Raw genomic sequence first — 26,138 nt, forward strand, 5'->3', positions numbered from 1 at the left:
GAGCAACGGACACGGAAGGATGGAAGGGAGTCGTGCAAGAAGAGCTTCCTAGTGTAGAAGGGTCGGTTAGCAGTGCAAAGGTCCTGAGGCCGAAGGCAAGTGGGAGGGGCAGGGAGGCAGGCTGACTCCTGGAATGAGCAACCTGGAGGCAAAGGAGGAGGCCAAGAGGTCAGACAGGTGAAAGGGGCCGGATCAGGAGGGCTCTGGACACCAAGGTGAGCATTTAGATATTACAGCGAACGAGGTGGAGCCAGGGAAGGGCGTGAAGCCGAGGAACGGCCTTGGCTGTTCACGGGCTCTCTGGCTGCAAGCGGCAACAGAGTGGGGGCAGGAATGGAAGCTGACCAAGGTAGGACCAGGTCTGCTGCAGCTGGACCAGAGGCTGGGGAGGAGTCGGGAGAAATCCCTGGGCTGGCCATCTGCGTCCCAAAGCTAGGGTTCACACTATGTTCTCCAGCAAGGACAACCACGCTTGGCTTGCAGAGTGGGTGCAGGGTTGGCTGGCACGAGAACTCGTCCTACACTGCAATGTATGGTCATTTCCCGTCTTGAGGCTAGGCAAGCTTCCCAGTATCAAAAGCGCTGATGAGCCCTGCCCCTGCGCTGTTCTGGGGGAAACCCCTTGCTTCCGAGCAGTGGGCTCCCCAGGCCTGAGGGACTTGCCCAGGCTCTCAGGGGTGGGCTGGAGTCTGATTTGGGCTGCAGGACTAGGCTGGGGAAATCCCCACACAAGTGGAAGCTTCTAAGGCAGGAACTGAGGCTCGAGGACTGGGTGGGGAGAGGAGGCAGAGGCCTTCCGCCCCCCAGCTGCGGTTTCCCCCAAACTTCCGCCCCAGACCTGCTCTTCCCAGCATCAGCCTGATACCACCTCTCCACCCCGCCTCTCCGGTTCCTCCCGGGAACTCTTCTAAGTCCTAGCGGGGGAAGCCAGGGCGGTTAGACTCCTTTTGTTTGTTTGCTTGTTTGTTTCGAAGGCAAGTTCTCACTCTGTATTCCAGTCCGGCCTGAACTTCATTATCTGGCCCAAGCTGGCCTCGAACTCACGGCAATCCTCCTGCCTCAGCCTCTCGGGTGCTGAGACGTCAGGCGTACGCTCTCACGCCTGGCCCAGGCTGCTTAATTTCAATGAAATTTTCTTCTGTCCACTGGTCGGTGCAGGTCTCCCAGCCGGACTCTTTCCCAAGCCTTCTAGGCCGAGGCCCGCGCTCTGCGTCCAGGTCCCCCTCCCGGCGGGGGCGGCGCCGTGACGCGCGGGGCGGGAGCAGGAAGGGGGTGTCGCTGACGCCGCGGCGGCCTCCGGCGGCTCCGGCCTTTTGTGCGGGCCGCGGGGTCCGGTGGGGGCGGCGGCCGAGGCAGGCGAGGCCCGGGAGGCCCAGCTCAGCGCAGCCGGCCGGGTCCTGCCCTGCAGCCAGGGCGCCGCATCCATGTTCGAGTAAGCACCGGATCTCGGGGTGGGGAGCGGGTACGGCGGCGTGATCGGGCCCGGGCAGGGGACCGGAGCGGGTTCCCGAAGCTCGTGCATGTAGGAGCGACCCCGATGGGGACCGGGAGCAGAGACACGTGTCTCGCAGTGCGTGGGGTCTTGCAGCCCGGCGGCGAGGCCCGAGCTTGGGGCGTCACTGCCGGCCTGGGACGCACACGGGCAGCCGGGTGCTCCCCCAGGCCTGGATCGTCCCTCTTGATGAGGGCCGACCAGGCTTCCAGATGAAGGGACCACCGCGAGCAGCCCCACCCCCTCAGAACTGGCAGGCCCGGCAGTCCCTCGGGTTGGTGGTCCTCGTTTTTTCGTGGCGGCTGGGGGAGGGAGCTTCTTTGAGCCTGAGATTTAGGCGGGGTGGGGGTCGTGTGTGTTCCAACCTGATCCCCCGCTCCTGCTTCATTCCCTGTGCCCGCGGTTTTCCGTTTGTGATTGTGTCTTGGAAGTGCCTGAGCTCTGAGTGTGGTGTGTGTGTGTAACAGCTGGGATGCTTTGGGGCGGTGTTTGTGTGGCTCTCTGCATGTTACCTATCATCTTGTGTGGGATGGCTACCGGGTTGAGTGCATCTGGGGCTTCTGGACCCGCCATGGTTGTGTGAGAGGCCCGTCTCATTTTCTTTGTGGCGCCATGTGCAAATTACACATTCTGAGGTTGTGCCTCATTGTGACTTTGGAGTGTCTTGAGGTGGGTTTGGGGCTCCAAGTGTACAGAAGTTACAGTATTCCTTGGCTGACTCTGCCTGTGATTTACCATGAATTACACCTGTGCTTCCAAGGGTCTCTGTGAGTTGCTGCTGTGTGAGCCCCCATTGTGATTTTAGCATGTGTGCATGTGGTTGAGAATCTGCGGCTGTGTGCCTGTCATCCACCTTTGAAAGTCTTTTGACTTGGGTGGACAAGAAGAAATTGTATGTGTCCACCTGTGACATTGTTGTGTGTCTGTGGCATCCATGGGAAGGTTCCTATGTATCCATTTGTGGCATTGTTGCGTGTCTCTGGGTGTGTGGGAGATTCTGTGTGCCTCTCAGGCCCTTTGTGGCTTTGTCTGTGAAGAGAGACAGAGAGACCCCTTGTGGCTTTCTTGGCTGAGGACCCTCCCTCCTGGGACCTTGGGTGTAACCTTAACTGCCTTGTAAAGTCCGCCCAGGCCTCACTTCACCATCTGCATTATTCCTGAGTCCCCCATGGCTATTGGAATGTCAGGGTTCTGTCACTGTGACAGCTGACAATTCCGTTCTTCATCCCTTGGGAACTAGCCTTTGTGTTTTTTCTGCCTGATGAACACCCTGAAGTCCGAGGGAGAGGCAGGATGTGCAGGTTGACCAGATGACTTAACTTACCTTCGGGATGTATGTCTGGGTCACTGTGTGCTGTGGCTGGGTGATGTGTGAGTCGGTTTGTGGCTTTTGCTGTTGTTCTGGTCTTCAATGTTTCTCTAAAACTTTCCTGTGGCTGTATATGTGAAGCTAGTTTATCTTGGACTTACTGTGTTTCTCTTAATTTGGAATTCATTCTGGGGCTCTGTGTGACTATAGCATGTTTGTGGTGTGTGTGTGTGTGTGTGTGTGTGTGTGTGTGTGTGTGTGTGTACCTACGTGTGTGTAATTTTCCTGGCATTTTGTGTATGAATATGACATACTTACAGTGCCGTGGTTGTTTATGTATGTGACAGACAGGTGGCAGAGATAGGCTTCTCCTACCTGCAGCCAATTTTGCCAATGACACTGTGTATCCCCAGCCAACTTTCCTTCCCTACACACCTGTGTGTTCTTGCTCCTCTGTCTGGAGGCAGAGGAGGCCCAGGAGGCGGCCTGAGCATCTTGCACAAGGGAAACCCATTCTCTTCCTTAGTCCCGCCCCATAACGGTAGTCCTCTCGCCACTCCTAACCCCTCCCTTCTTCCCTCTGCCGGGACTGGCTGACGGGCTGGGCCGCCCTAGGGCTCTGCTGCCGGCCCTTGAGGACTTCCTCTTTGTCCCATCCAGGAGCAGGAACTGGGGGATGAGCTTGGCTTGTCTGTGCCTCCTGTAGACCTGGGGCTTCAGAATAGGCCAGAGGTGAGAAGAGGCCACGGGGAAGGGTCACCTTCTCCCTAGAACCAGGTGGCCCAGGGTCTCAGGCCTGCGTTAGGAGCCTGTGTGTCCTCCTCAGCTCTGCTGGCCATCCGCTAGTCTCAGACCTGCCTCAGTCCTGGCTCTGAACTTGATGTCCCGAGTGTGTCTCGCACTGTCTTCTCCCACACTTTGCCAGCTCTGTTCTTTGTCCTCAGCCCTTGGCCTCGGGGAGCCTTGCCCAGCTAAGCCTTCGCAGTCTGGCTCACTTAAGTAACCCTCGCTGCGCTAATGATTCTGTCAAGATTCAGTGTGTATTCAATTGTAAGTTGAGATTTCTGGTGGGGAGGGCAGAAGAGAGCCTTCGAATTTACATTTCTGTTTTGTTTTGTGGCCGTCCTGGTGATGGAGTCCAGGGCTTTGCACATGCTAGGCAAGTACTCTTAACCCAGAGCCATACCCTCAGCTCCTGATGGGTGGCTTCTGTTGACTCCTAGACAGTCTGCTGATGAGCCATGCCCCCAACCCCTCACCAGTAGGTTCAAGGCCCTTGAGCTACACACCCCCAACTCTGGGGTTCTTAAGACTGAATCTTGCTATTCAGCCTAAGCTGGTCTCAAGCTTGTGATCCTCCTGCCTCAGCCCTGGAGTACTGCATTACCAGGAGTGCATTCCTACCACCTCTGGCCAGAGTCTGCATTTCAAACAAGTTCCTGGTGCTGTTGGTGGTAGTGTCCTGGGGACTGTGCCGCTTTATCGCAATGGCAGACGGTGGAAGGCTATTGTCCTGATTTCTGTGGCTTTTTTTCTGATGCTCTGGCCCCCTGGTTAGTGCAGCCAGTCCCAGCTGGCAGATAGTTGGAATCTGTTGCCTGCACTGTGTCTCCAGCTGCAGCTGCAGCGACGGGAAGGCCTATGGCACCAGCTGAGGTCTCTCCGGGGTCAGCATAGTTTCCTGGACAGCTCCAGGAAGGTTGGTGGCAGGTTACTACTCCATTTCTTCAACCGTGGGAAGGGAAAGCCGTTACACATGGCTTCTTTGTCCCTGTGCCTTACACGTCACGTCACGTCGCCTCCAAGTAGCACTAGGAGGTGAGAATGCCAGGTGAAAGCCAGGCTGGGGAAGGTGCAGACCCCGCACCCCAGGGAGGCATCCATTGCTCTGAGACTGGAAGCCTTTGAGTCTTTGAGTTCAAGTGTGCTTGTCCAGCTCTGGGAGGGAACTAGCAAGCATGGTCGCTTCGCTCAGGTCATGGTGGTGCCTACTCATGGGCACCTGCTAGGCGATGTGGAGAAGGATGCGGAGCCAGGGGGCAGTCTGTCGCTGTCAGATGCTCTGAGAACAGAGCAGGTGAGGGGTCGGCAAGGGGCTATACGATTTCAAATACAGCATGGAGATACGTCTGTTGAGCACAAGAGTGAGTTCCTCTTATATCCAGTGGGGAAAGAGCATATGGGCAGAAGGGAGAGGGGAGGCAGGAACCAGGGGAGAGGTAGTTCAGCCAATGAGGGCCAGGGAAGAGCTGTGGGCTTTCCTGGGGTAAGGAGGGTAGGAAAACCTGAGTACCAGGAAGGCTCTGACATGCCCCATGTGGCCATAGGCTTTCTTGGGCTGTATGTTGGAACAGACTGAGTTCAGACACCACAGCACAGTGACTAGAGGCACTGGGTTGGCCCAGGGGGACAGGTAATGGCCCAGGCCACTGTTTATGTCTTTTATTTTGTCACATAATTTATTAAATGAACTTACTTTATAAGAATCACGTGACTCCCTCTCTTGCACCCCATCCAAGCAGGGCTAGGGCAGAGTGGGAACTAAGACATCTCCAAGGCTTGTCCCTAGAAGCCCATGGAACTGTCATTACAGAAAAGTCACAGCTGGATGACTGCTGCCCCGTAGGGTATGGAGACCCGCAGAAGGGAGGGGGTGCACCAGAGTCTTGAAGTGTGCGTAAGAATTTTCAAGGCCAAGGAACAGCAGTGTGGCCTGTAAGCCTGTTAAGCACCAGCTTCTCAGTGATTTCTTGGTATGATCACAAAAGCAAAGCCAACCAGACCCTGGCTTTAAAAAAAAAAAAAAAAAAAATTCATCAAAAACCCCACCCAGGCATGGTGGCGCAGGCCTGTTATCCCAACTACTATTCAGGAGGCTGAGACAGGACAATTGAAAGTTCAGTCCCAGCCTTGAGTACTGAGTGAGTTCAAAACCAACCTGTACAACTTAATGAGAGACCTGGCCTCAAAATATAAAGTAAAGGAGGTCTGGGGGTGTGGCTCAGTGGTAGAGCCCCTGCCTAGAATCCCCCAGTGAGGGGCTGGGGTGTGGCTCAGTGGTAGAGCCCCTGCCTAGAATCCCCCAGTGAGGGCCTGGGGGTGTGGCTCAGTGGTAGAGCACCTGACTAGAATCCCTCAGTGAGGGACAGGTGTGGGGGGGTGGCTTAGTGGTAAATGTCCACTAAGCATACACCAGGTTCTAAATTGAATTCCCAGCTCAGCAAAAAAAAGGAGAAAAAACAAAAAACAAAAAACCAAGGTAGGGCAAGGAAGAGCAAGGACATTGTGGACCAGAGGGACCGGCATGTACTAAAGATTACAGAAAGGAGATACACATTTGAAGAAACATCCTTGGGGTGGCGAGATGGCTTAGTGGGTAAAGGTGCTTGCTGCTAAACCCAGCCACCCGTGTGTGATTCCTGGGATCCACATGGTGGAAGGAGAGAACCAAATTCTGAAAAACTTCTTGAAAGAGGAGATGCCTCTTGTACTCCAAAATAGATCAGTCCTTCCCAGAAACCAGCTGTGCCTCCCTCTGCCAGTGCCTCTCGCTTGTAGCCTCAGTTTCCACTGTAAAGCTGAATGGTCATGGGACCAAGCACAGTGTTTTTGAGCAATGATAAAAATCAATCGCTTGGAGTGCTTGACATAATCCCGATAAGAAGTCAACAATGATATCCCTTTGAAGTCCTTGCCACTCACCGCCACTGCCCGTATTACAGTTAGTGTTTGCACAGTTACGAGAATGTTCTGTTTGCTTAACATTTGCCTCCGGCAGGAGGTAAACTCACCAGAACCAAGCTGTATTTCAGGTCTCTGTCAGCGTTGGTTCCAGCCAGCTCAGGGCTGTTCATTCAGTCCCACAGTGTTTATTAAGCATTAATTGTGTGCCCTGTCTCTAGTTCAGGTGCCAGGGATACAGATAGCAACCAAGACTTCCTCAAGTTCACGCCTTAGGGCAGGCAATAAGCAAACTGAATAAACAAATGAACAGGGTGAGTGTAGATAGTGTGGGTGAGCGAAGGGGGGAGGGGCCGCTTTCAAGCTAAGGGACCTTGGCAGAGGAGTGTGGGGACTGAAGAGATGAGTAGATCTGGCTGAAGCTGTGGGTGGGCTTTTCGGATGGAGGGAACCACAGATGCAGAACCCCTGATGTAGGGATGATCCTGGGAGCTTAAAAAACAAGAGGAGGCTGGAATGGTTGGAACAACCAGGAGGGACATGGGGCAGGGAAGTGACAGGACCTAGTCACATCAAAGTCTAGGCTTAGAGAACCCTGAACTGACTCAGCTGGTTACCAGCTTCCCAGGCTGGAGGTGAGGAGAGACTGTGGGGAGGGGACAGGAGCAGAAATCGAAAAGAAAACTTCTGTGGCTTATGTGGGGGAAGGAATGGAGGCTGGAACAAAGAGACGTGGTAATGAAAGGAAAAATGGAAGTAGGGTTTAGAGGTGGTGGGATTGTGGACAGACTAGAGATATGGGCAAGGAAAGGAAAGACATTAAAAAAGATGCAGTGTGGGCTAGAGACATGGCTCCCAGTGGCTAAGAGCATGTCTTGCTCTTTAAGAGAACCTGGGTTCGGTTCTCTGCACCTGTATGGTGACTCACAACCACCTGTAACTCAACCTCCAGGAGATCTGATGCCCTCTTCTGGTCGCCACAGGCACTGCACACCTATGGTGCACATAAACAACATACACACACAAATAAAAATAAATAACACTTTAAAAAGAAAGATTTGCATTTTGAGTGTCACTTGTCCATGAAGGTTTGCTTTATGAATGAATTAGAAAGATAATGTTTAAAAGTTATCAGGTTTGGGCTAGTGGAATGGCTTATTGGGTAAACACATTTGCCATGCAAGCCTGACATCCTGACTTCAGTCCCCTGAATCCATGGTGATTTAATCCCCCAAACAACTAGATGTATGGTCACCATTCCCTGGGTCACGGTGAAGCAGCAGAGGCACAGGGATGTTCAGGGACAGGCTCTAGGATCAGAGAGACAGGAAGTAGGTGAGTGGGTGGGTGAAGAGGTGGGTAGAAGGATAGATGGATTGATGGATGGACGGGTAGTATGTGGGTGGCAGGTGGATGTGTGGGTGGATGGGCTATAGGTGGATAGAGGATGCGTAAATTAGGTTTGGCAGATGGATGAGTGGGTAGAAGGACTGATAGATAGATGGCAAGGTTGGTGGATGGATGGATGGATGGATGGATGGATGGATGGATGGATGGATGGACTGATAAGCAGGCAGGTGGATAGATGGATGGATGGGTGCTTGGATGGATGGGTAGATGGATGGATGGATGGACTGATAAGCAGGCAGGTGGATAGATGGATGGATGGGTGCATGGATGGATGGGTGCATGGATGGATGGGTGGACTGATAAGCAGGCAGGTGGATAGATGGATGGATGGGTGCATGGATGGATGGGTGCATGGATGGATGGGTGGGTGGGTGGGCAGGCAGAGCCACTAGATGATGGATGCACCTTCAAAATCAGGTTCATCCCTGCCCCTGGCCTGTTTCCCCCCCACCTACTCCCCTTCCTCTCTCTTCCTAGCACCACACCCCACTCTGGCCGGAGCTCACCAAGCAGCTCCCCATCTCTTCGGAAACGGCTGCAGCTTTTGCCCCCAAGCCGGCCTCCACCTGCTCCTGAGCCAGAACCAGGCACCATGGTGGAGAAGGGGTCTGATAGCTCCTCAGAGAAGGGGGGTGTGCCTGGGACCCCCAGCACCCAGAGCCTGGGCAGCCGGAACTTCATCCGCAACAGTAAGGTGGGTGTGAGCTCAGGTGGGGTTGGGAGAGGGAGGCAAGGGCAGAAAACACAAGGGGTCTTGTTGTGGAATATTAGTTGAAGATATGTTACACTCCTTTATGCTGTGGAACAGTTGTTTAATGATGCAGAGATGCGTTGCATTCTTTTATGTTGCATTTGTTTAACTCTGTGAAGTTGTGTTACTTTGTTTAAAACACCTGATTGATCCAATAAAGAGCTGAATGGCCAGTAGTGAGGCAGGAGAGGGATAGGCAGGGCTGGCAGGCAGAGAGGATAGATAGGAAGAGGAAAAGAGAAGAGGGAGGAGTGAGCAAAGGAGAAGGAGAGAGGACGCCAGGGGCCAGCCACACAGCCACACAGCCACACAGCCACACAGCCACACAGCCACACAGCCAGACATGGAATACGAAGTAAAGAAAGGTATATAGACTAGAGAAAGGTAAAAGCCCAGAGGCAAAAGGTAGATGGGATAATTTAAGTTAAGAAAAAAAAAACTGGCTAGACACCAGGTGGCAGCGGCGGCGTAGGCGGCGCACGCTTTTAATCCCAGCACTTGGGAGGCAGAGGCAGGCGGATCTCTGTGAGTTCGAGGTCAGCCTGGTCTACAGAGCGAGTTCCATTAAAGGCTCCAAAACTACACAGAGAAACCCTGCCAAAAAAAGAAAAAAAAAAAAACCACTCAAAAAGAGAAAAGCTGGCTAGAAATAAGCCAAGCAAAGGCTGGGCATTCATAAGTAAAAAGAAATATCAAATGTCTGTGTATTTATTTGGGAGCTGGGTGGCAGGCCCCCCCAAAGAGTAAAAGAGTTTAAAAAAAAAAAAACGAACTACAGGCTCCTCCTGACTTATCTCTTTTTCTTGCAGAAGATGCAGAGCTGGTACAGTGTGAGTATCTGCACATGGGCTTGATAAAGGTATGGGAGGGACTGTCTGCCTACAGGGAGCCCCAGGCCGGAGCGGTCAGGGAGTGGGTGATGCTTACAGACGCACACATGAGATGCCTCTGTAACACATCAGACGGGATGCCTGCTGTTGTGCTCTCTAAGTGGCCTTGGGCAAGTCACTTAACCTATCTGAGCCTTCCTCTCCCTTCCTGAGAAACAGCAGCCCAGTCTGGCAAGGCCAAATAGATTTTGGGAATTGAGAAGGATTTACTGATGCAGGTGGTGGTACCTTGCACAGAGCCTAGCTCATGTATGATGTCAGTAAGTAAGGACTGGAGAGATGGCTCAGTGGTTAAGAGCACAGGCTGCTCTTGCAGAGGACCCGGGTTTGATTCCCAACACCCATATGGCAGCTCACAACTGCCTGTAATTCCAGTTCCAGGGGATCAGATGCCCTCTTCTGGCCTCTACCTTCATTGGGCACACACATGGTGCACACACATACATGTAGGAAAAACACTTATACACATAAAATAAATAAATTTTTTAAAAGTGAGTAAGTGGCAGGTGACCTTATGGTGACATGTGTATTATGAGCAAAGAGGCCCCAAGGGCCGAGAAGATGGAGAGGGGTTGAAAGCTTTTGGGGGCCAAATAGGGGCTTGGAATCTGCACTCAGGTTCCCATCCCCAAACCTCTCGGCAGATGCTGAGTCCCACATACAAACAACGCAATGAGGACTTCCGAAAACTGTTCAGCAAGCTCCCTGAGGCAGAGCGCCTCATCGTGGGTGAGTCTCCATGCCCCCCAGCCCGTTTCTGACCTGGATCCATGGCTCTGCCCTCCCTCCTGCCTCCCTGCTGGCCTGTGCGCTGCCGGGCCACAGCATGTGTGACTCAGATGTCTGCCGGTCTCTCCCTCCGCCACTCTCAGATTACTCCTGCGCCCTGCAGCGGGAGATCCTCCTCCAGGGCCGCCTCTACCTCTCCGAGAACTGGATCTGTTTCTACAGCAACATCTTCCGCTGGGAGACCACAGTGAGTTGCGCCACAGGTGGCTACAGAGGGGCCTCCGGGTGGGCAGGGCTTCCGGCTCTTCTCACTGTCCTGTGCTGTCCTTAGATTTCCATCCAGTTGAAGGAAGTGACCTGTCTGAAGAAGGAAAAGACGGCTAAGCTCATCCCCAATGCCATTCAGATCTGTACTGAGAGTGAGAAGGTGAGTGATGGACCTGACGTGGGGAGCCATGTGCCAGGATCACCGCAGGGATCCCCCAACTCACCCAGACACACCTGTCAGAGCAGAGTCCTATTTGTGTGTTGCACCTGGCCCGTTAACTCCCAGCCTTTGTGACCCTCATTTTGACTGGCATTTCTCTTTCCTATGCAATGTCCCCTCACATAGATGTCCTGCAACACAGTGATCCTGCAATTTCCCATGAATCCTGCAATTCAGATGCCCCCACCCAGCCAAAGCTGGGATTGGAATCGAGGCCTTTATAGCTGCCAGATAAACACTCCACCCCTGAGTCATTCCCTAGATCTTGTTGGTTTGTTTTTTGTTTTTTTGGGGGAAGGCAGGCTCTCTCCGTACATAGCCCTGGCTATCCTGGAACCCATTATGTAGATCAGGCTGTCCTCAAACTTAACAGAGATCCACCTGCCTCTGCCTCCTGAATGCTGGGACTAAAGGCTTGTTTGTTTGTTTTAAAATATTTCTTTTTATTTTGTGTGTATGGGTGTTTGTCCTGCTTATATACATATACCAAATGCCTGCAGTGCCCATGAAAGCCAAAAAGGGCATCAGATCTCCTGAGACTGGAGTTGGAGATGGTTGTGGGCCCCCTGCAGTGAGTGCTGGGAACCCAACCCTGGTCCTTTGCAAGAACAGGAAGTCATCTCTTAACCTCTGAACCATCTCTTCAGCCCCCTAGACCTTTCTGTTGTTTGCTTTTGAGATGGGGTCTGGCTGACCTCAAACTCCAGCTCTTGCCTGCACCTCCCTAGTGCTGGGACAGCAGCACACCTGGCATTTGTCCATTCTGTTGAAAGATAGCTGTGTCCCTCCGGGTCCTGACGGGAAAGAGGAAGGACCAGGGAAAGACTCGGCAGCAGGCCTCCCTTTGTGTTTTGTCGGCCTGAGGCTGGAGGAGTTAGACATCCTTGACAACAGAGAGTGCTAGGAATGTACACTGGGCTTGGTGGTCTCAGCTCCAGGCATGGGGAAGGGAGCTCAAGGGGATGTCGAAGAGACCTCCCGGAAGCCTCCTCCCCCTGCGGTGACCAGGGGCATCCCTGCTCCACCCTGCCACTCCTTGCTCTCAATCTCTCCCCTTGTAGCATTTCTTCACCTCCTTTGGGGCCCGGGATCGCTGCTTCCTCCTCATCTTCCGCCTCTGGCAGAATGCGCTGCTTGAAAAGGTGGGCGTGATTGAGCTCAGGGTGGAGGGTGGAGTTACGGGGGGGAGGGGGGGGACCTTGAAGGGGCTACTGGGCACATCTCGTCCTGAAATCCTGATGACGTTGCACTAATATCTGCTGTGAGTTAGCCCTGGCTCAGAGGCTGTAGGAATGCCAGCAGCTGGCGCAGCCCTGGCTGTTATCGTTAGTTGCTATTATTTCGTTGTCAGTGTGGCCTAGCCGATCCGTGGGCAGTGGGAAGGCCATGGCTGCTGAGGAGGGTGGAGACAGGATAGCATAGGGGGGCGAGAGCTTGGGCTCTTGTGGAATCTGGCTGGGTTTGAATCCTTGTGGGTCATTGGTGTGACCTTGAGCACGTGACTTCCCCTTCCTGAGTCTCCAGATCCTTCTCAGTAAGAATGGGAAGCTTCCCTGGCCCGCACATCATGGACTCAGGAGGTCTAAGGTGTGGCTTGTAGCACCCAGGGCCCAGGCTTTGCAAAAACAGGTTGGCTGGTGATAGATGCCAGCAGGATGGAAATGAGTGGGCTCTGGGGTGGGTGGCCATGCTGCTCCTTTGTGGAAGCCAAGGGAGCTGCTGGGACTCGGCTGTGGGAATAAGATGCCAACCTTGCATCCCTTATGCCTAGACGTTGAGTCCCCGAGAGCTTTGGCACCTGGTCCATCAGTGCTATGGCTCGGAGCTGGGCCTTACCAGTGAAGATGAAGACTATGTTTGCCCCTTGCAACTGAATGGTCTTGGGTGAGTTGGAGGTGGAAGGTGGTTCAAAGGGATGTCGGGAGTCTCTGAGGGACGCCGAGGTCCCTTGGATGTGTTGTCCAGAGACAAACAGACAGACATGAGTAACGTAGCTTTTTCTAGATCTCCTGAGTGCTGGGTGGTCGGAGGTTACTGTGCAAAGCCGGGCGTCGGGGGAGGGTGGGAGGCGAACACAGTGAATGTGGCCTACGGAGGCTCTTTTCCCTTACAGGAGTCCCAAAGAGGTAGGAGATGTGATTGCACTCAGCGACATCACCCCCTCGGGGGCGGCTGACCGCAGCCAGGAGCCAAGCCCTGTGGGTTCGAGGCGTGGCCGGGTCACCCCGAACCTCTCCCGGGCCAGCAGTGATGCAGACCACGGGGTATGCAAGTGGATGCTTGTGGAGAGGGATGAGAGGTTGGGAATGGAGGAAGGAGCATGGAAGAGCCATAGAAGGGCAGGAATTTGGCAGAGGGATGAGATGGGGGTGGGTGGGAGGGGAGGACAGACAAGGTAGATAGCAGGGGAATGTAGCAGAGTAGGAGGAAAGGCAGGACACAGGGGAGCGAGATCGATGGATAGGAGACAGGTGGGTAGTATAGCTTGTAGGCCAGGCATCAGCATAAGCCCTCATCACTGCGTGGTCCCGAGGCCTCTGCCACACTAGCCAGGAGCCCCCAGGTACAGACATCACGTCTCCAGAATTGGTCACTAAAACAGTCTATCAAACCCGCTGCCCCCTGGGAGCCCTTGGGCTGGAATCGAGGTATGAGAAGGCTGGATGGAGCCTTTCTCTGCAGGCCGAGGAGGACAAGGAGGAACCGACAGCCAGTCAGCTGGATGCTTCCTCCAGCCAGACAGTGACCCCAGTAGCAGAACCTCCAAGTACTGAGCCAGCCCCACCAGATGGGCCCACGTCCCTGGGCCCCTTGGATCTGCTGTCCAGAGAGGAACTATTGACAGACACCAGTAACTCATCTTCATCCACTGGGGAGGAAGGTGAGGCAGGTGGCCCCAGTTCATCCGCTTTGGTTATACCCAAGTAGGGGCCAGTAAGAGGGGAGGCACTGGAACACAGGGCAGGACATGCAGGCGGCCAGGGATGTCATTCAAACGGTGTGCCCTGAGCCCTGCATTAAAGGTTATGTGGCCTCATTGTCTCTCTACTGATTTTCAGGTAGACTTTACTCTTGTGAGCACAGAGAGAGCCCTAGGCCTGGCTACCTGATGATGTACGGCACAGTAACTATAGCAAAAATCCCAGACTTGGCTTCAGTTGGTTTGCCATGACAAATGACTCCAATTGATTGTAGGAGTCTGTGCCAGTGGATGCCCTTGTGGTGGCTTTTGTTGGCTGGGCTGGGGCGTGTGCCCACCGTGACACTAGTCTATTGGGTAGGAAGGGTTGAGTACTGTTCCAGGTTCCTGAGTGTCTCTTGTTCAAGAAGATGAGTTTGCCCTTCCACCCTGGAGGCCTGAGGAGGGCCAGTCGGCCCAGGGGAAGGGAGGGGTGTACCCACATAATGAGGAGCCTTTTGTCTCCCAGGTGATCTGGCCGCCCTGCTTCCCGACCTCTCTGGCCGTCTCCTCATCAACTCCGTCTTCCACGTGGGTGCTGAGCGTCTCCAGCAGATGCTCTTCTCGGACTCGCCGTTCCTCCAGGGCTTCCTGCAGCAGTGCAAGTTCACAGGTCAGGCTTGCAGTGCCCGCATTACCGCGCAGTTGCTATGAGGCAAGTGCCTCAGCAGTCGCGCACGAAGATTCCAACCAATCAAGTTAGTGGTCGGAAGTGTGGTGTCTGCCTCCTTAGACTCCTGAGGGACTGGGGAACAGTGGAATGTCTGAGGCCGAGAGCGTATGTTTAGGCTTGATTTTAACCAGGTATTATTCCTGGGTAGAACCCTGAGCAGGCAGAAATAAGTAAAATTGGACACAATCCTCAGGAGACTCGAAGACAGTAGCTCTGGGCTAGGGAGATGGCACGGTCTCCAAAGTGCTCTCTCTGCAGGCATGAAGGCCCAGGCTTGTACCAGAACCACATTCAAGTCAGGTAGTGGACCAGCAAGATGGCTCAGTGCCCACCCCAAACCCACATGGTGGAAGGAGAGAACTAACTGCTCAAGAGCTCTTCTGACACACTTGTACCCGGGTACACATGCTCCCCCAATAGATAGATAGATGGATAGATGCTCCCCCAATAACTAGATAGATAGATGTTCCCCCAATAAATAGATGATAGAAAGATAGATAGATGCTCCCCCAATAGATAGATAGATAGATAGATAGATAGATAGATAGATAGATAGATAGATAGATAGATAGATAAATGTAGTAAAAATGTTTTGAAGAGGCTAGCGAGATGGCCCAGAGGTCCAGAGCATGTACTACTTTGCAGAGGACCCAAGTTCAGTTCCCAACATCCATATGGGTCTGCTCACAACTGCTTGTAACTCTAGCAGGATCCAATACCTTTGGCTTCCATAGGTACTGCACTCACGTGGACGGACACACACACACACAACAACAACAACAACAACGAAACACTAAAAATGAAATAGCTCTAAAAATTGGGCACTAGAAGTTGGGCACTGTGGCACATGCTTCTGTCCCATCACTACCAGGTTGATCCCTGGCCAGCTAACCTGTCCCAGCTGGTGAGCCTCAGGCCATTGGCAGACGCCATCTCAGGAAAACAAGGTGGGTGTGCCTGAAGACGCTCAAAGTTGTTCTCTGGCTCCCATGTGCACCCACACACATGTGCAGCTGCACTCATCAACATTCACAGGCATAAATACACACGCGCGCCCTCACCTCCACCCCAGACAATAGAGGTAACACATTAGGGAAGTCATGGCCTAGGACTCCACTGAAGCATAAAGGATGGTGGAATTGGAGAGGTACTGAGTTCAGTGTGGAGCCTGGTAGGTGTGAGGGTTCAGGAGACCTCCAGGAAAAGGTGTCCCTAAGGTTGTGATTACCTCATTTAATGCTTTGGAGAGCCAAGGCCTCAGCAGCGGATGAGGCGGTTCCAGAAGGGGTCAGAAATACGGGGTCAGAGGTGCCCCAGCTGTCGTTATCACTGTAGTCCAAATGTTTTAGCTTCTAAACAGAAAGTGACAAGGGGTAGGGTGGTGCAGTTGGGGACTAATCCCCAGAGAATGAGAACCCTCTAGAAAGCCTGAGTCTCCACAGCCTGGCAGCAAAGAAAGGAAAACACTGTCCTTGTTCTCCCACTTCTTCCCCTAGATGTGACCTTGAGCCCCTGGAGCAGCGACAGCAAGTGCCACCAGCGCAGAGTCCTGACCTACACCATCCCCATCAGCAACCCGCTAGGCCCCAAGAGCGCCTCTGTGGTGGAGACACAGGTAGGCAGGGTGAGGTGGCCCTGGGTGGGGTGGATGTGTGAGGCAGCCCTGACCTCCCTCCTGCCCCTCCGCTCCCCGCAGACGCTGTTCCGGCGTGGCCCACAGGCAGGCGGGTGTGTGGTGGACTCCGAGGTGCTCACCCAGGGCATCCCATACCAGGACTACTTCTACACTGCCCACCGCTACTGCATCCTGGGTCTGGCCCGGAACAAGGCCCGGCTTCGGTGAGACCAAGTGTACCCTATCTCTACCCCATCTCAGGGCTACCTCCTACCTTGGTGGAGGTCAGAGGGTAACCCCAGGGACCACTGTTGGCAGGGGTCATTGGAGAACTGAGAAGCGTATATAAGTGAATAGAATAGTTCATGTGCTCAATTGTTTACTGAACATCTATTCTAAGCCTGGGGGACAAAAATCCTTCTGTTAGGGCCCCCAAACTCTACCGGAGAAATTCCAGTGAATTTCTGTAAGAGATTACAGAACGTTCCTCAGTTCACCACGTCACAAGAGGCTGGAGTGAGGGGCAGAGGGTTGTTCCCTGACGCTGATGATCGGGAAGGGTCTTCTGAGAAAGGAGTATTTCACAATAACCAGAGGAGGGTTCGTTCCCTTAGGAATGGCCGATACAAAGGCCCTAGGAGTGTGGGAGTAGCTGGAGCATGGGAGTAGCTGGAGCATGGGAGTAGCTGGAGTAGAGAAGTAGGAGGTGAGATCCAAGGTCCATGATAGTTCATGAAACTTTGCAAGGTTTTGTGGTAGACTTGACCATCTGTTGAAGCGAGGTGCATCCAGGGCAGGGCTCTGAGCCCAGATGACTCTGAATGGACTCCACATACAGGCTCCTTCTGGCTACAAATGGGAGCGGAGGGACCAAGAAGAGGCCTCCCACTCTGTTGTCTAGGTGTAGAGGTAGGGGCCAGAGCCAGTTAGGAGTAGCATAAAGGACAGTAGGTGGATTCTGGATAGGTTTTGTAGGTAAAGAGCAGGGCCTATTATCTCAGCCCTGAGGATGCTGGGACCAGAGGATCCCAGTTTCAAGGCTGCAGAGTGAGTTCAAAGCTGTCCTGGGCAAGAAGACCATCACAAGATTTAAAAAAAAAAAAAATGAAGAGGGCCGCTGTGGAATCCTCCAGGGAGGGGCTGGGGGCGTGGCTCAACTGCGGAGCTCCTGCTTAGCAGGTAGGAAGTTCAATTCACAGGACAGCCTAAAAGCAAAGACTGTGTGATTTAAATGTAAGTGTGGATGGAAAAAGCTGGAGACGCCGAGGCCTAGGCTTGAGGTGTTTAGCCTGAGCCATAGGAAGGACTGTTTGTTAGTGACAGACCCCTTTCTCTGAATTAGAAGTTTGGGGTACATAGATTCCCCTCGGCCAGACCTGACCTAGGTTCCCCTCTTGTCCCTGTCCTAGTGTGTCCTCAGAGATCCGCTACCGAAAGCAGCCATGGAGCCTCGTGAAGTCTCTCATTGAGAAGAACTCGTGGAGCGGCATTGAAGACTATTTCCACCACCTGGGTAGGGGACTGAAGGCTGGTGGGGCAGGGGCTGTGGCCCAGCTGGGTGCAGACATCCTGAGCCAGCTCTTGTCCCTCAGAGCGAGAACTCGCCAAGGCAGAGAAGCTGTCCTTGGAGGAAGGTGGGAAGGATGCTCGTGGACTACTGTCAGGCCTCCGGAGGCGGAAGAGGCCCCTGAGCTGGAGGGGACACGGAGACGGGCCTCAGCACCCAGACCCGGACCCCTGCACCCGGGCCAGCATGCACACCTCAGGTGCGTTATGTCGAGGTGGGCAGCTGGAGGAGGTGGTCCCTGAGGTGTGCCTGGCTCACCCCAAGTTGCTGTTTCACAGGTTCCCTCAGCTCTCGCTTTTCGGAACCATCCATAGATCAGGGCGCCGGGGCAGGCATCCCCAGCGCCCTGGTTCTCATCAGCATTGTGTGAGTAAGGGACTGATGTGGATCTGCAGCCTGGCTGTATGATGTGGATTGAGGGCTGGGCTTCTCTGGGCCTCTGCTTTTGTTGGGGTGTGGGCTCAACTCAGAAGGATTGCATGAGACCATGTTTAGGGTGTGGCCAGCAGAATCCCCACTTGCTGATCCATTTGTCTTAGAGAAGTCTATTGCTGGGACAGCAGCCACCCTGGGGACCATGGGAGATGAGGGGAGAAATTTTTAGAAGAAGAGACAAAACATATGGAGTTTGCCACTCAAAAGGAGTCAGGTCATGGTTTTTCTACACCCAGTCCTGAGCTGGATGAGGCCAGAGACGCAGCAGGGACCAAGAGTCCCATGGGAGTGGTGGGGAAGTTGGAGAGCTGCCATCAGACCAGAGGGATGGAGCTGGGCTGATATGGGAGACCATGGCAGCAAAATAAGATTCTGGGAAGCTGAGGATGGCCCAGCTGAGACTGGGTGGGGCTTGGGCAGGGACACCAGGCATTTGGAGGACAGCATGTATGGAGGAACACAACACTCTGAGGAAAAACAAGCAAGACTCCCCCAGTTTCAAACTGACCCAGACCACACACTCAGCCTCTCGAGGCCTCAGTTTCCTAAGGTCACCCAGGAGGAACCATGCTGTCTCCCGGGCTCAGAGCTAGCTGTCCTGGGTGGAGGAGGGCTGGGCACCAGCACCGCCCTGGGCAGTTCTCACATCTCTGTCTTCCCCTTGCTGCCTCCGCAGGATCTGTGTGAGGTAGGGCCCTGAATTCTCCCCCTGCTACCCCTTCACCCCTGTATTGCAGTTCATCCCCCTGCAGCATTCTCTCCCTGTCCAATGTCCCTGGCTCTTCCAGGGAAGGTGGTTTAGTGTGGCCGGCAAGCATGTAGGCATGACATAGGTCAGAATGTGAACCCTGTGTTTTCTGCTTATGAGCTGTGTGACCCCTAGGCATATCAGTCACCCCCCTGAGCCTCTTTTCTCCTCTGAAAAGGGTGGGTAGTCACGGTACCCTTTAAGGTGTGGTTGCGCTAGTGTGTTGGGGGCACTGGAGAGCTCCAAGCCAGACTAGAGAGAGCATCCTGATCCCAGGCCCTGATATCTGGCTCTGTCTGCAGCCTCATCGTCCTCATGGCCCTCAACGCCCTCCTCTTTTACCGTCTCTGGGCTCTGGAGAGAACGGCCCACACCTTTGAGTCCTGGCACAGCCTGGCACTGGCCAAGGGGTAAGTGGAGAGCCTGAGGCCAGGGGTAGGGGTGGAGCTCAAGTGGACTGAAGCAGCCAGGCTCCTTCACGTGGACTCTGCATCTCCACAGCAAGTTCCCCCAGACAGCCACGGAGTGGGCCGAGATCTTGGCTCTGCAGAAGCACTTCCACAGCGTCGAGGTTCACAAATGGAAGCAGATCCTTCGAGCCTCCGTGGAGCTCCTGGATGAGGTATGCAGCAGCTGCGTGGGCTCAAGCTGCCCTCCTCTCGGGCCTTTGTTTCCCCCATGATAAAACGAGTCCTGGTACTGACCTTTTAGCTTGCTAGGGAGGTCCATGGAATGGAAGGAAAAAAACTATCATATCCTGGAAAAATGTCCTTCAGGCATGGCTGCATCCAGCTACGTGCTGTAGTAGGAATCTTTCTCTCCTGCTGGTGGCAGGCTGGGTTTGGGGGACATGCGGAGGATAGCACTCTCTGTTATTAGCTGCTGGGGTCACATGCGCACCCTTCCCGCAGCAGATCAGAGTGGCCAGGTTGGGCTGGGCTTGGTCCTCTGCCTGTCTTGGGCTCAGGTCTGCTTATAGGGGAGTGACTCTCCCAGGGACATTTGGGTCCCATCTCCAAAAAGAGGTTGATGTGTAATTCAGGAGACAGCCGAGGTTGGACTCGGCTGTGTGACCTTGTGTGAGTGACAGTCATTTGAGCCTTGTCTGCATCTTCTGAACATGCGGGAGAATGCCATCCTTTCGGAGCTGAGAACGCACTGCCATTTGGAGCAGTGCCAATCACACTGTAAACACTTCATGGACTTGCCATTGGTGAGCCCCACCCAGGCATACAGTAGGTGCTCAATGACTGTACTGCCACCGTACAGTGCTGCCCTTAGGCCTGAGAGGATTGCAGCCAGCAGCTGTGGGAGACTGAGGAAAATGTGAGGTACTGGGATGGGTGCCTAGGATAGGGAGGAAGGTGAGAAAACGGGGAGAAGACCGGCTTTATCTGGTCCCTGAGGGCATCAGAGCTGAACTGAGAGGATTGACAGAAATACTGTTCAGTGGAGCTGGGGCATGGCTCAGTGGTGGAGCCCCTGACTAGAATCCCCCAGTGAGGAGCTGGGGGTGTGGTTCAGTGGTAGAGCCCCTGCCTAGAATCCCCCAGTGAGGGGCTGGGGTGTGGCTCAGTGGTAGAGCCCCTGCCTAGAATCCCCCAGTGAGGTTCTGGGGGTGTGGCTCAGTGGTAGAGCACCTGCCTAGAATCCCCAGTGAGGGGCTGGGGTGTGGCTCAGTGGTAGAGCCCCTGCCTAGAATCCCCCAGTGAGGGGCTGGGGTGTGGCTCAGTGGTAGAGCACCTGCCTAGAATCCCCCAGTGAGGGGCTGGGGTGTGGCTCAGTGGTAGAGCACCTGCCTAGAATCCCCCAGTGAGGGGCTGGGGTGTGGCTCAGTGGTAGAGCAAGTGCCTAGAATCCCCCAGTGAGGGGCTGGGGTGTGGCTCAGTGGTAGAGTCCCTGCCTAGAATTCCCCAGTGAGGGGCTGGGTTGTGGCTCAGTGGAAGAACACCTGCCTAGAATCCCCCAGTGAGGGGCTGGGGTGTGGCTCAGTGGTAGAGCCCCTGCCTAGAATCCCCCAGTGAGGGGCTGGGGTGTGGCTCAGTGGTAGAGCCCCTGCCTAGAATCCCCCAGTGAGGGGCTGGGGTGTGGCTCAGTGGTAGAGCCCCTGCCTAGAATCCCCCAGTGAGGGGCTGGGGTGTGGCTCAGTGGTAGAGCCACTGCCTAGAATCCCCCAGTGAGGGGCAGGGGCGTGGCTCAGTGATAGGGCTCTTGATTAGCATGCACAACACATGGGTTTTATGTTGTGTATGGGGTGGTGTGGGGCAGAAAATCAAAACGAAACTAAAGATATTCTATACCCCAGCACAGGTTAAAAACAAAACTCCAGTTTTTAGGGCCACTGTTGCACCCCAAAACCAAGTTCCCAGAGAGATGCTTCAGTGGAAGGGGCGTACAGGACGGAGTAAGGAGGAAATTGAGACAGGGTCACCTCGCTCATGGAGAGCAGAGCAGGACTCCCCAATCCTGAGGTCAAGCTTGGTTATATTTCCCTCTCCCTAAATTCCTGAGAATCCCAAGTCACTGTCACAAGTTAATGAGAGCAAGAGCCCTTGGCATAGCTGGGCTGTCTCTCCACTAACGGGAAGTGACCGTCCTCCAGCCAGCCTTGCAGCAGGAAGTTACTTTCACTGTGACCAACGTATGTGGCAGATGCAAGGTGAAGTGGTTGATTCCCCATCCCCGCAGCGCTTAGCAACTCAGGGGAGCCTTGTTTTACCTCATGGCTTCTAGATATAGTCCGTCATGGTAGTTGGGGAGGCTGTGTCCACGTCATTAGCGGCCTGGTTCTTGCTTAGGTTAGATTGGGATCAGGAAGTAGAGATGAAACAGAGACCCGCAGAAAAGCCAGGCTGTAATCCACAAAGGCCCGACCCTGGTGGCCTAGGTCCACCGGCTAGCCTCCGGACCAGCTGAGTTCAAGGACTTGAGCCCAGGGTGGGGGCCATTTCACAGCCAAACCATAAAAGGAGGAAATGTTTATTAGGCTCAAGATGTGGTGTCCGACATGGTGGGTGCCCTGGGAGCTTGAGAACAACAGATCAGGAAGTAGAATTAGGGGTCGGGTGTGACTCTCAAATGCCTCCCACCATAACCTAAGTAACCAGTTAGGTCCCACTTCTGAGGGCTCCACAGCCTTCCACAACAGCGCCATCTGGTGGGCACCTTTCAACACACTAGCCTGTGGGAGCCCTTTGAGATTTAAGAAGTAGCATCTTGTCCCCCTTTTGTAAACAGACTGACGCGATGTAGGAGGTGTGTGGCATCCTTTGGTTCAAGACTAGATACTTGGTCAAGGTCACCTGGTGAACTTACTATGGGCCAGGCTCTAGCATCCCTTAGTCTCTGATGCAATCCTATAAAGCTAGGATCTTAATCATGCGTACTTCAGACAAGAAAGTAGGCCCATAGCAGTGAAGGGATGTAACCACTGTTAGTAATAGCAGGGTCAGGATTTGAACCTGGGTCCCAGGATTGCACTTTGAGAGGTTATCAAGTGGTGGGGCAGTGTGGCCGTGCAAGATAGCATAGCTAGTGTGCTCATCCCACCTCCTCCTCCTCCTCCTCCTCTTCTGGCAGATGAAGTTCTCCTTGGAGAAGTTACATCAAGGAATTACCGTCCCGGATCCTCCTCTGGACACTCAGCCACAGCCTGATGATAGCTTCCCCTGAGGGAACCGAAAAGGGGAAGGGTACCGAAAAGCCGTACCCCAAAATGGACAGAAGGACACACGGAACCCTGGCAGCCACTGCTGGCACGGTGTGAACGTCGCCGGGAGGTTCCCGCCTGCCCCTCCCAGTGGCCCCGCCAAGAGCCACACAGACCTGGGGACCACAGAACCAAGATGCACTTTAGATCTGTGTGTGCAAATCCAGCTGCCACCTGCCTGCTCAGCCAGGGAGCTGGCCTGGCCTTTGGCAGGCTCTTCCCCCCAACTAACTTATTTTGCCCAGCTGGGGTTGTGGGGGGCACCTTTTGGGGTGCACGAGACCCTCATCTCTGGGTTTAATGTATTATATTTATTTGGGGATGACAGCCTCAATAAAGGGTTGGAAATGGCTATGGCTGTGCCTGTGGAGCAGATGGGGGCCTCCTCCTGTTGTGGTGCAGGTACTGGAGTCCTGTCCCTGTCTTCTGATGCCAGGTCTGCCTTACTCAAGTGCAGAGCAGCAGCCCCAGATGGCCTGCGTATCTAACAGCCCCTCAATGGGGGCACATCACTGTGGGAGGGCGACCACAATTGAGGTATGCCATCAAAGAGATTTGAAGTCAGTACATGTGGCCTTTGGGGATTGGGGACCAAACCTCAGGCCCCCACATTTGCTAGGCAAGCACTACCACAGAGCTGCATCCTCAGTCTTTTTCTTTCTTTCTTTCTTTCTTTCTTTCTTTTTTTTTTTTTTTTGTTGTTGTTTGTTTGGGTTTTTTTGTTTTTCGAGACAGGGTTTCTCTGTGTAGCTTTGGAGCCTGTCCTGGATCTCACTCTGTAGACCAGGCTGGCCTCCAACTCACAGAGAGAGATCTGCCTTCCTCTGCCTCCCAAGTGCTGGGATAAAAGGCGTGTGCTATCACTGCCCAGCTCATCCCCAGTCTTTTCACATTTTTTTATTTGAAATTTTATATTTATTTATTTATTTTGAGGTGGTGTTCCACTATGAAGCCCTGGCTGTCCTGGAGCTTGCTATATAGACCAAGCAGGCCTTGAACCCACAGAGATCCACCTGCCTCTACCTCTCCAAGACTGGAATTAAAGGTGTGGGCCACCTTTAATCAGATTTAATACTTAGATCTCTAATTTCTACTGTGAGATAGGGTCTCACTATCTGGCCTTGAACTCACTCAGAAAAGCCCCAGGAGGACCTGGAACTTGTGTTCCCAACTCAGTCCCCTGAGGAGCCAGATGACAAGCCTCTACCACCTGGCTCAGAATGTGGCTCCTAACGGGACTGGGCACAGTGTAAGCCAGAACTCATTCTGTTTACCGCAGAATTGGAAGGAAATATGAAACTCGCCTCGAGAGCATCAAATGGGGACCAAGCTCTGCTGATCATTTCATTCTGTGACAAACTCTTAACTCCCTCACGACATCTCCATATGTAAATTTTTGTTTCTGATTTTTTTTTATGTGTTTTTTGCCTGTTTGTATGGATGCGCACACAAAAGAGGGCACCAAATCCCCTAAAACTGTCGTTCTGGGTGGTTGTGAGCTGTCATGTGGGTGCTGGGAACCGAACCTGAGTCCTCTGCAAGAGCAGCAAATGCTCTTAACCGCCGAGCCATCTTTCCAGCCCCAGATCTTCAGGTTTATACACAAGTTGCTATCCTCTTGGAACCAGCCACCTCCCCATCAGCCATCAGTGGTGCAGGTAGAACCCAGGTATGTCCTCCAGACTCTGGGCTGAGGCCCAAGGGGCCGAAGAGTCTGTCAGTCTAAAAGGACCTTTGGAAGGTCACGTGCCAAGTTGTGGGGTGGAAGGATTGGATGAAAGCAGTTAGCAAGCGAAGGGCAAAGCCGGCCCCGCGTCGCCCCGCCCCGCCCGCCCCGCCTCTGCTGCTGCCGCTGTGCAATCTGGCTGCTTCCCATGTTGAGACTCCTCACACCTGCAAACTGGGCGAAGGTGTAAGGAATTAAGTTCGTTAAAGTGAAAGGCTGCTTTGCCCCCACCACAGAGGGCCTCCTCGGACACCAGTCTTGTAGGGCTGTGAGGGGGTGCCCCTTGTCCCTAAGCCTGTCCTCCCTTCACCTCCTCCCCACTGCCCCCGCCAAGGCCACTGGAACTGTGAAAGAGTTATTTTCTGCACAAGGAATTTCACGGCCCAGGAGGTGCTGGCGCAAAAGCCCAGACCACAAAGGTGTCTGGTGTCCCTGGCTACTTGCCACTACGTCCTGGACCTGCCCCACGCTGTGGCTTCTCCAGGACCTTATTCCAAGCAGACTTGGAAACTAGGACTGGCCAGCCACCCCCTGCCAAGTCTCCCACCTTAGTTCTGGTGGCTCAGAGCCCTGTCATGGGGCAAGCAGAGATCAAGGTGCTGGGGACCTGTTAGGACACAGGACAGTATCCTCACCCCTGGGGAAGGCAAAGGCAGCAAACAGACTAGTCATAAAAGAACACAAACACGGTGTGGTGGTGCACACTGAAGCAGGAGGACCACCGGGTAGAAGCTAGCCTGGGCTACATAGTGAGAGCCTTGCTATTAAAAAAAGGGGGGAGGGGCTGGTGAAAAAGGCTTAGCAGTTAAGGGTGCTAGCCGGGAGGCCTGATGACCTAAGTTCAACACACAGGACCCACATAGTAAAGACAAGGACCAGCTCCCCCGAGGTGTCCTCTGACCTTCACATGTGTGCCTTGGTATGGGTGTGTGATCTCACACGCACAGAGTAAATAAAATGTAATAAGAACCAAAACAAACCCCCATAATGTTAGGTACTAACAACTGTTCTCACAAAGTAAATATGAACCAAGATGGCCCAGTAAGTACGGAGGGAGGCAAATTACTCAAAATGGGCACAGAAAATACTGTGAAGGTGACATTGGAGCCCTGGGCTTTAGAACAGACAGCGAGTCCTTCCATTACCTAGGGACAGTGGGCCGGGGTGGGGTGGGGGGTGGCCAGGCAGGAAGTAGGGCAAAAGCCCTGAAGCAGTGATGAGCTGGTGCGCTGGGGGTGGGGGGAACCGGTGGACGGTAGAGTGGGAGGAGAGCTGAGAAGATGACGTCAGAGTCGCAGCGGGGGATCGCGGGAATGGCCCTTTTGAAACCCGGCACCTCCGACCCCCAGAGTGGGGGGGATGCAAAGGTACCCTTTCGGCTTGGGTAAGTTTGGAGGTTTCTATATATCCCTAGCCTGACCCCTTCACCCCTTCATGCCCTCTTAGGTTCTGGCTCAGTGACCTCCAGTCTGAGGGATCTCAGATGTCAGAAGTAGGTCCCTCGGATGTCCCAGCCCCATCTCCTCGAGAACTCTATAAGGTTGACCTCCATAATTAGGAAGAAGAAAACTGGTCCCCCAAACTGTCCTCCAAGTCCTCTTGGGGGTCTGGAGATGACCTTTCTCGGAAGAGGAAGAGGAAAGGGTCCCTCGACCCCAAAGAGTCTGGCGAAGTCGGAGTGACCCAGGCCACTCATCGGGTGCGCAGAAGCCGCGGAGCCACCGGAGAGGCTGGTGCCCGGGCGCCTCCCGGGCCGCTGCGGCAAAGGCTGGGCGGCCGCGCCCTCCCCCCGCGGTGATTCATCCCGCCCCCTCCCGCTCCCTCCTCCCTCCTCCGGCTCCCTCCTCCCTCCCGGGCCGCCGCTGCAGTGCGCAGGAGCCCTTGGTCCGCGCCCCAGAGCCCGGAGCCCGACAGCGAGCTCCCGAGCTGCGTCCGGAGCCAGGCAGGGGTCGCCGCA

The 26,138-nt window shown here is 54.1% G+C and overlaps 1 protein-coding gene across 4 annotated transcripts; it reads left to right on the forward strand.

Annotated features, from left to right (window-relative positions):
* Nucleotides 1-1,271: 1,271 nt before the first annotated feature.
* Nucleotides 1,272-22,807, forward strand: Gramd1a (GRAM domain containing 1A). Of its 4 annotated transcripts, none has more exons than XM_052761768.1 (20): nt 1,272-1,432; nt 8,370-8,586; nt 9,453-9,473; nt 10,178-10,262; nt 10,406-10,509; nt 10,594-10,689; nt 11,811-11,891; nt 12,521-12,633; nt 12,863-13,013; nt 13,432-13,630; nt 14,178-14,321; nt 15,878-15,996; nt 16,078-16,220; nt 17,406-17,509; nt 17,589-17,762; nt 17,842-17,929; nt 18,675-18,686; nt 19,049-19,156; nt 19,248-19,368; nt 22,326-22,807. In XM_052761768.1, the coding sequence occupies exons 1-20, from the start codon at nt 1,425-1,427 to the stop codon at nt 22,416-22,418; spliced, it is 2,181 nt and encodes a 726-aa protein (XP_052617728.1). In that variant the 5' UTR covers nt 1,272-1,424; the 3' UTR covers nt 22,419-22,807. The 4 variants fall into 4 exon arrangements, with proteins under 4 accessions (XP_052617728.1, XP_052617729.1, XP_052617730.1 ...); XM_052761770.1 differs by lacking the exon at nt 1,272-1,432 and adding an exon at nt 1,477-1,766; XM_052761769.1 differs by lacking the exon at nt 18,675-18,686.
* The last annotated feature ends 3,331 nt before the right edge of the window (nt 22,808-26,138 follow it).

This window comes from Peromyscus californicus, unplaced genomic scaffold (assembly GCF_007827085.1).
Source record: "Peromyscus californicus insignis strain IS unplaced genomic scaffold, ASM782708v3 Scaffold_4__1_contigs__length_199733344, whole genome shotgun sequence".
Lineage (NCBI taxonomy): Eukaryota > Metazoa > Chordata > Mammalia > Rodentia > Cricetidae > Peromyscus > Peromyscus californicus.

Coding starts and splice junctions, on each gene's coding strand:
- Gramd1a (XM_052761770.1), top strand. CDS start 1,705: ATGAAGGGACCACCGCGAGCAGCCCCACCCCCTCAGAACTGGCAGGCC. Junction 1,767..8,369: donor CAGGCCCGGCAGTCCCTCGG/GTTGGTGGTCCT, acceptor CTCTCTTCCTAG/CACCACACCCCACTCTGGCC. Junction 17,510..17,588: donor AGACTATTTCCACCACCTGG/GTAGGGGACTGA, acceptor CTTGTCCCTCAG/AGCGAGAACTCGCCAAGGCA.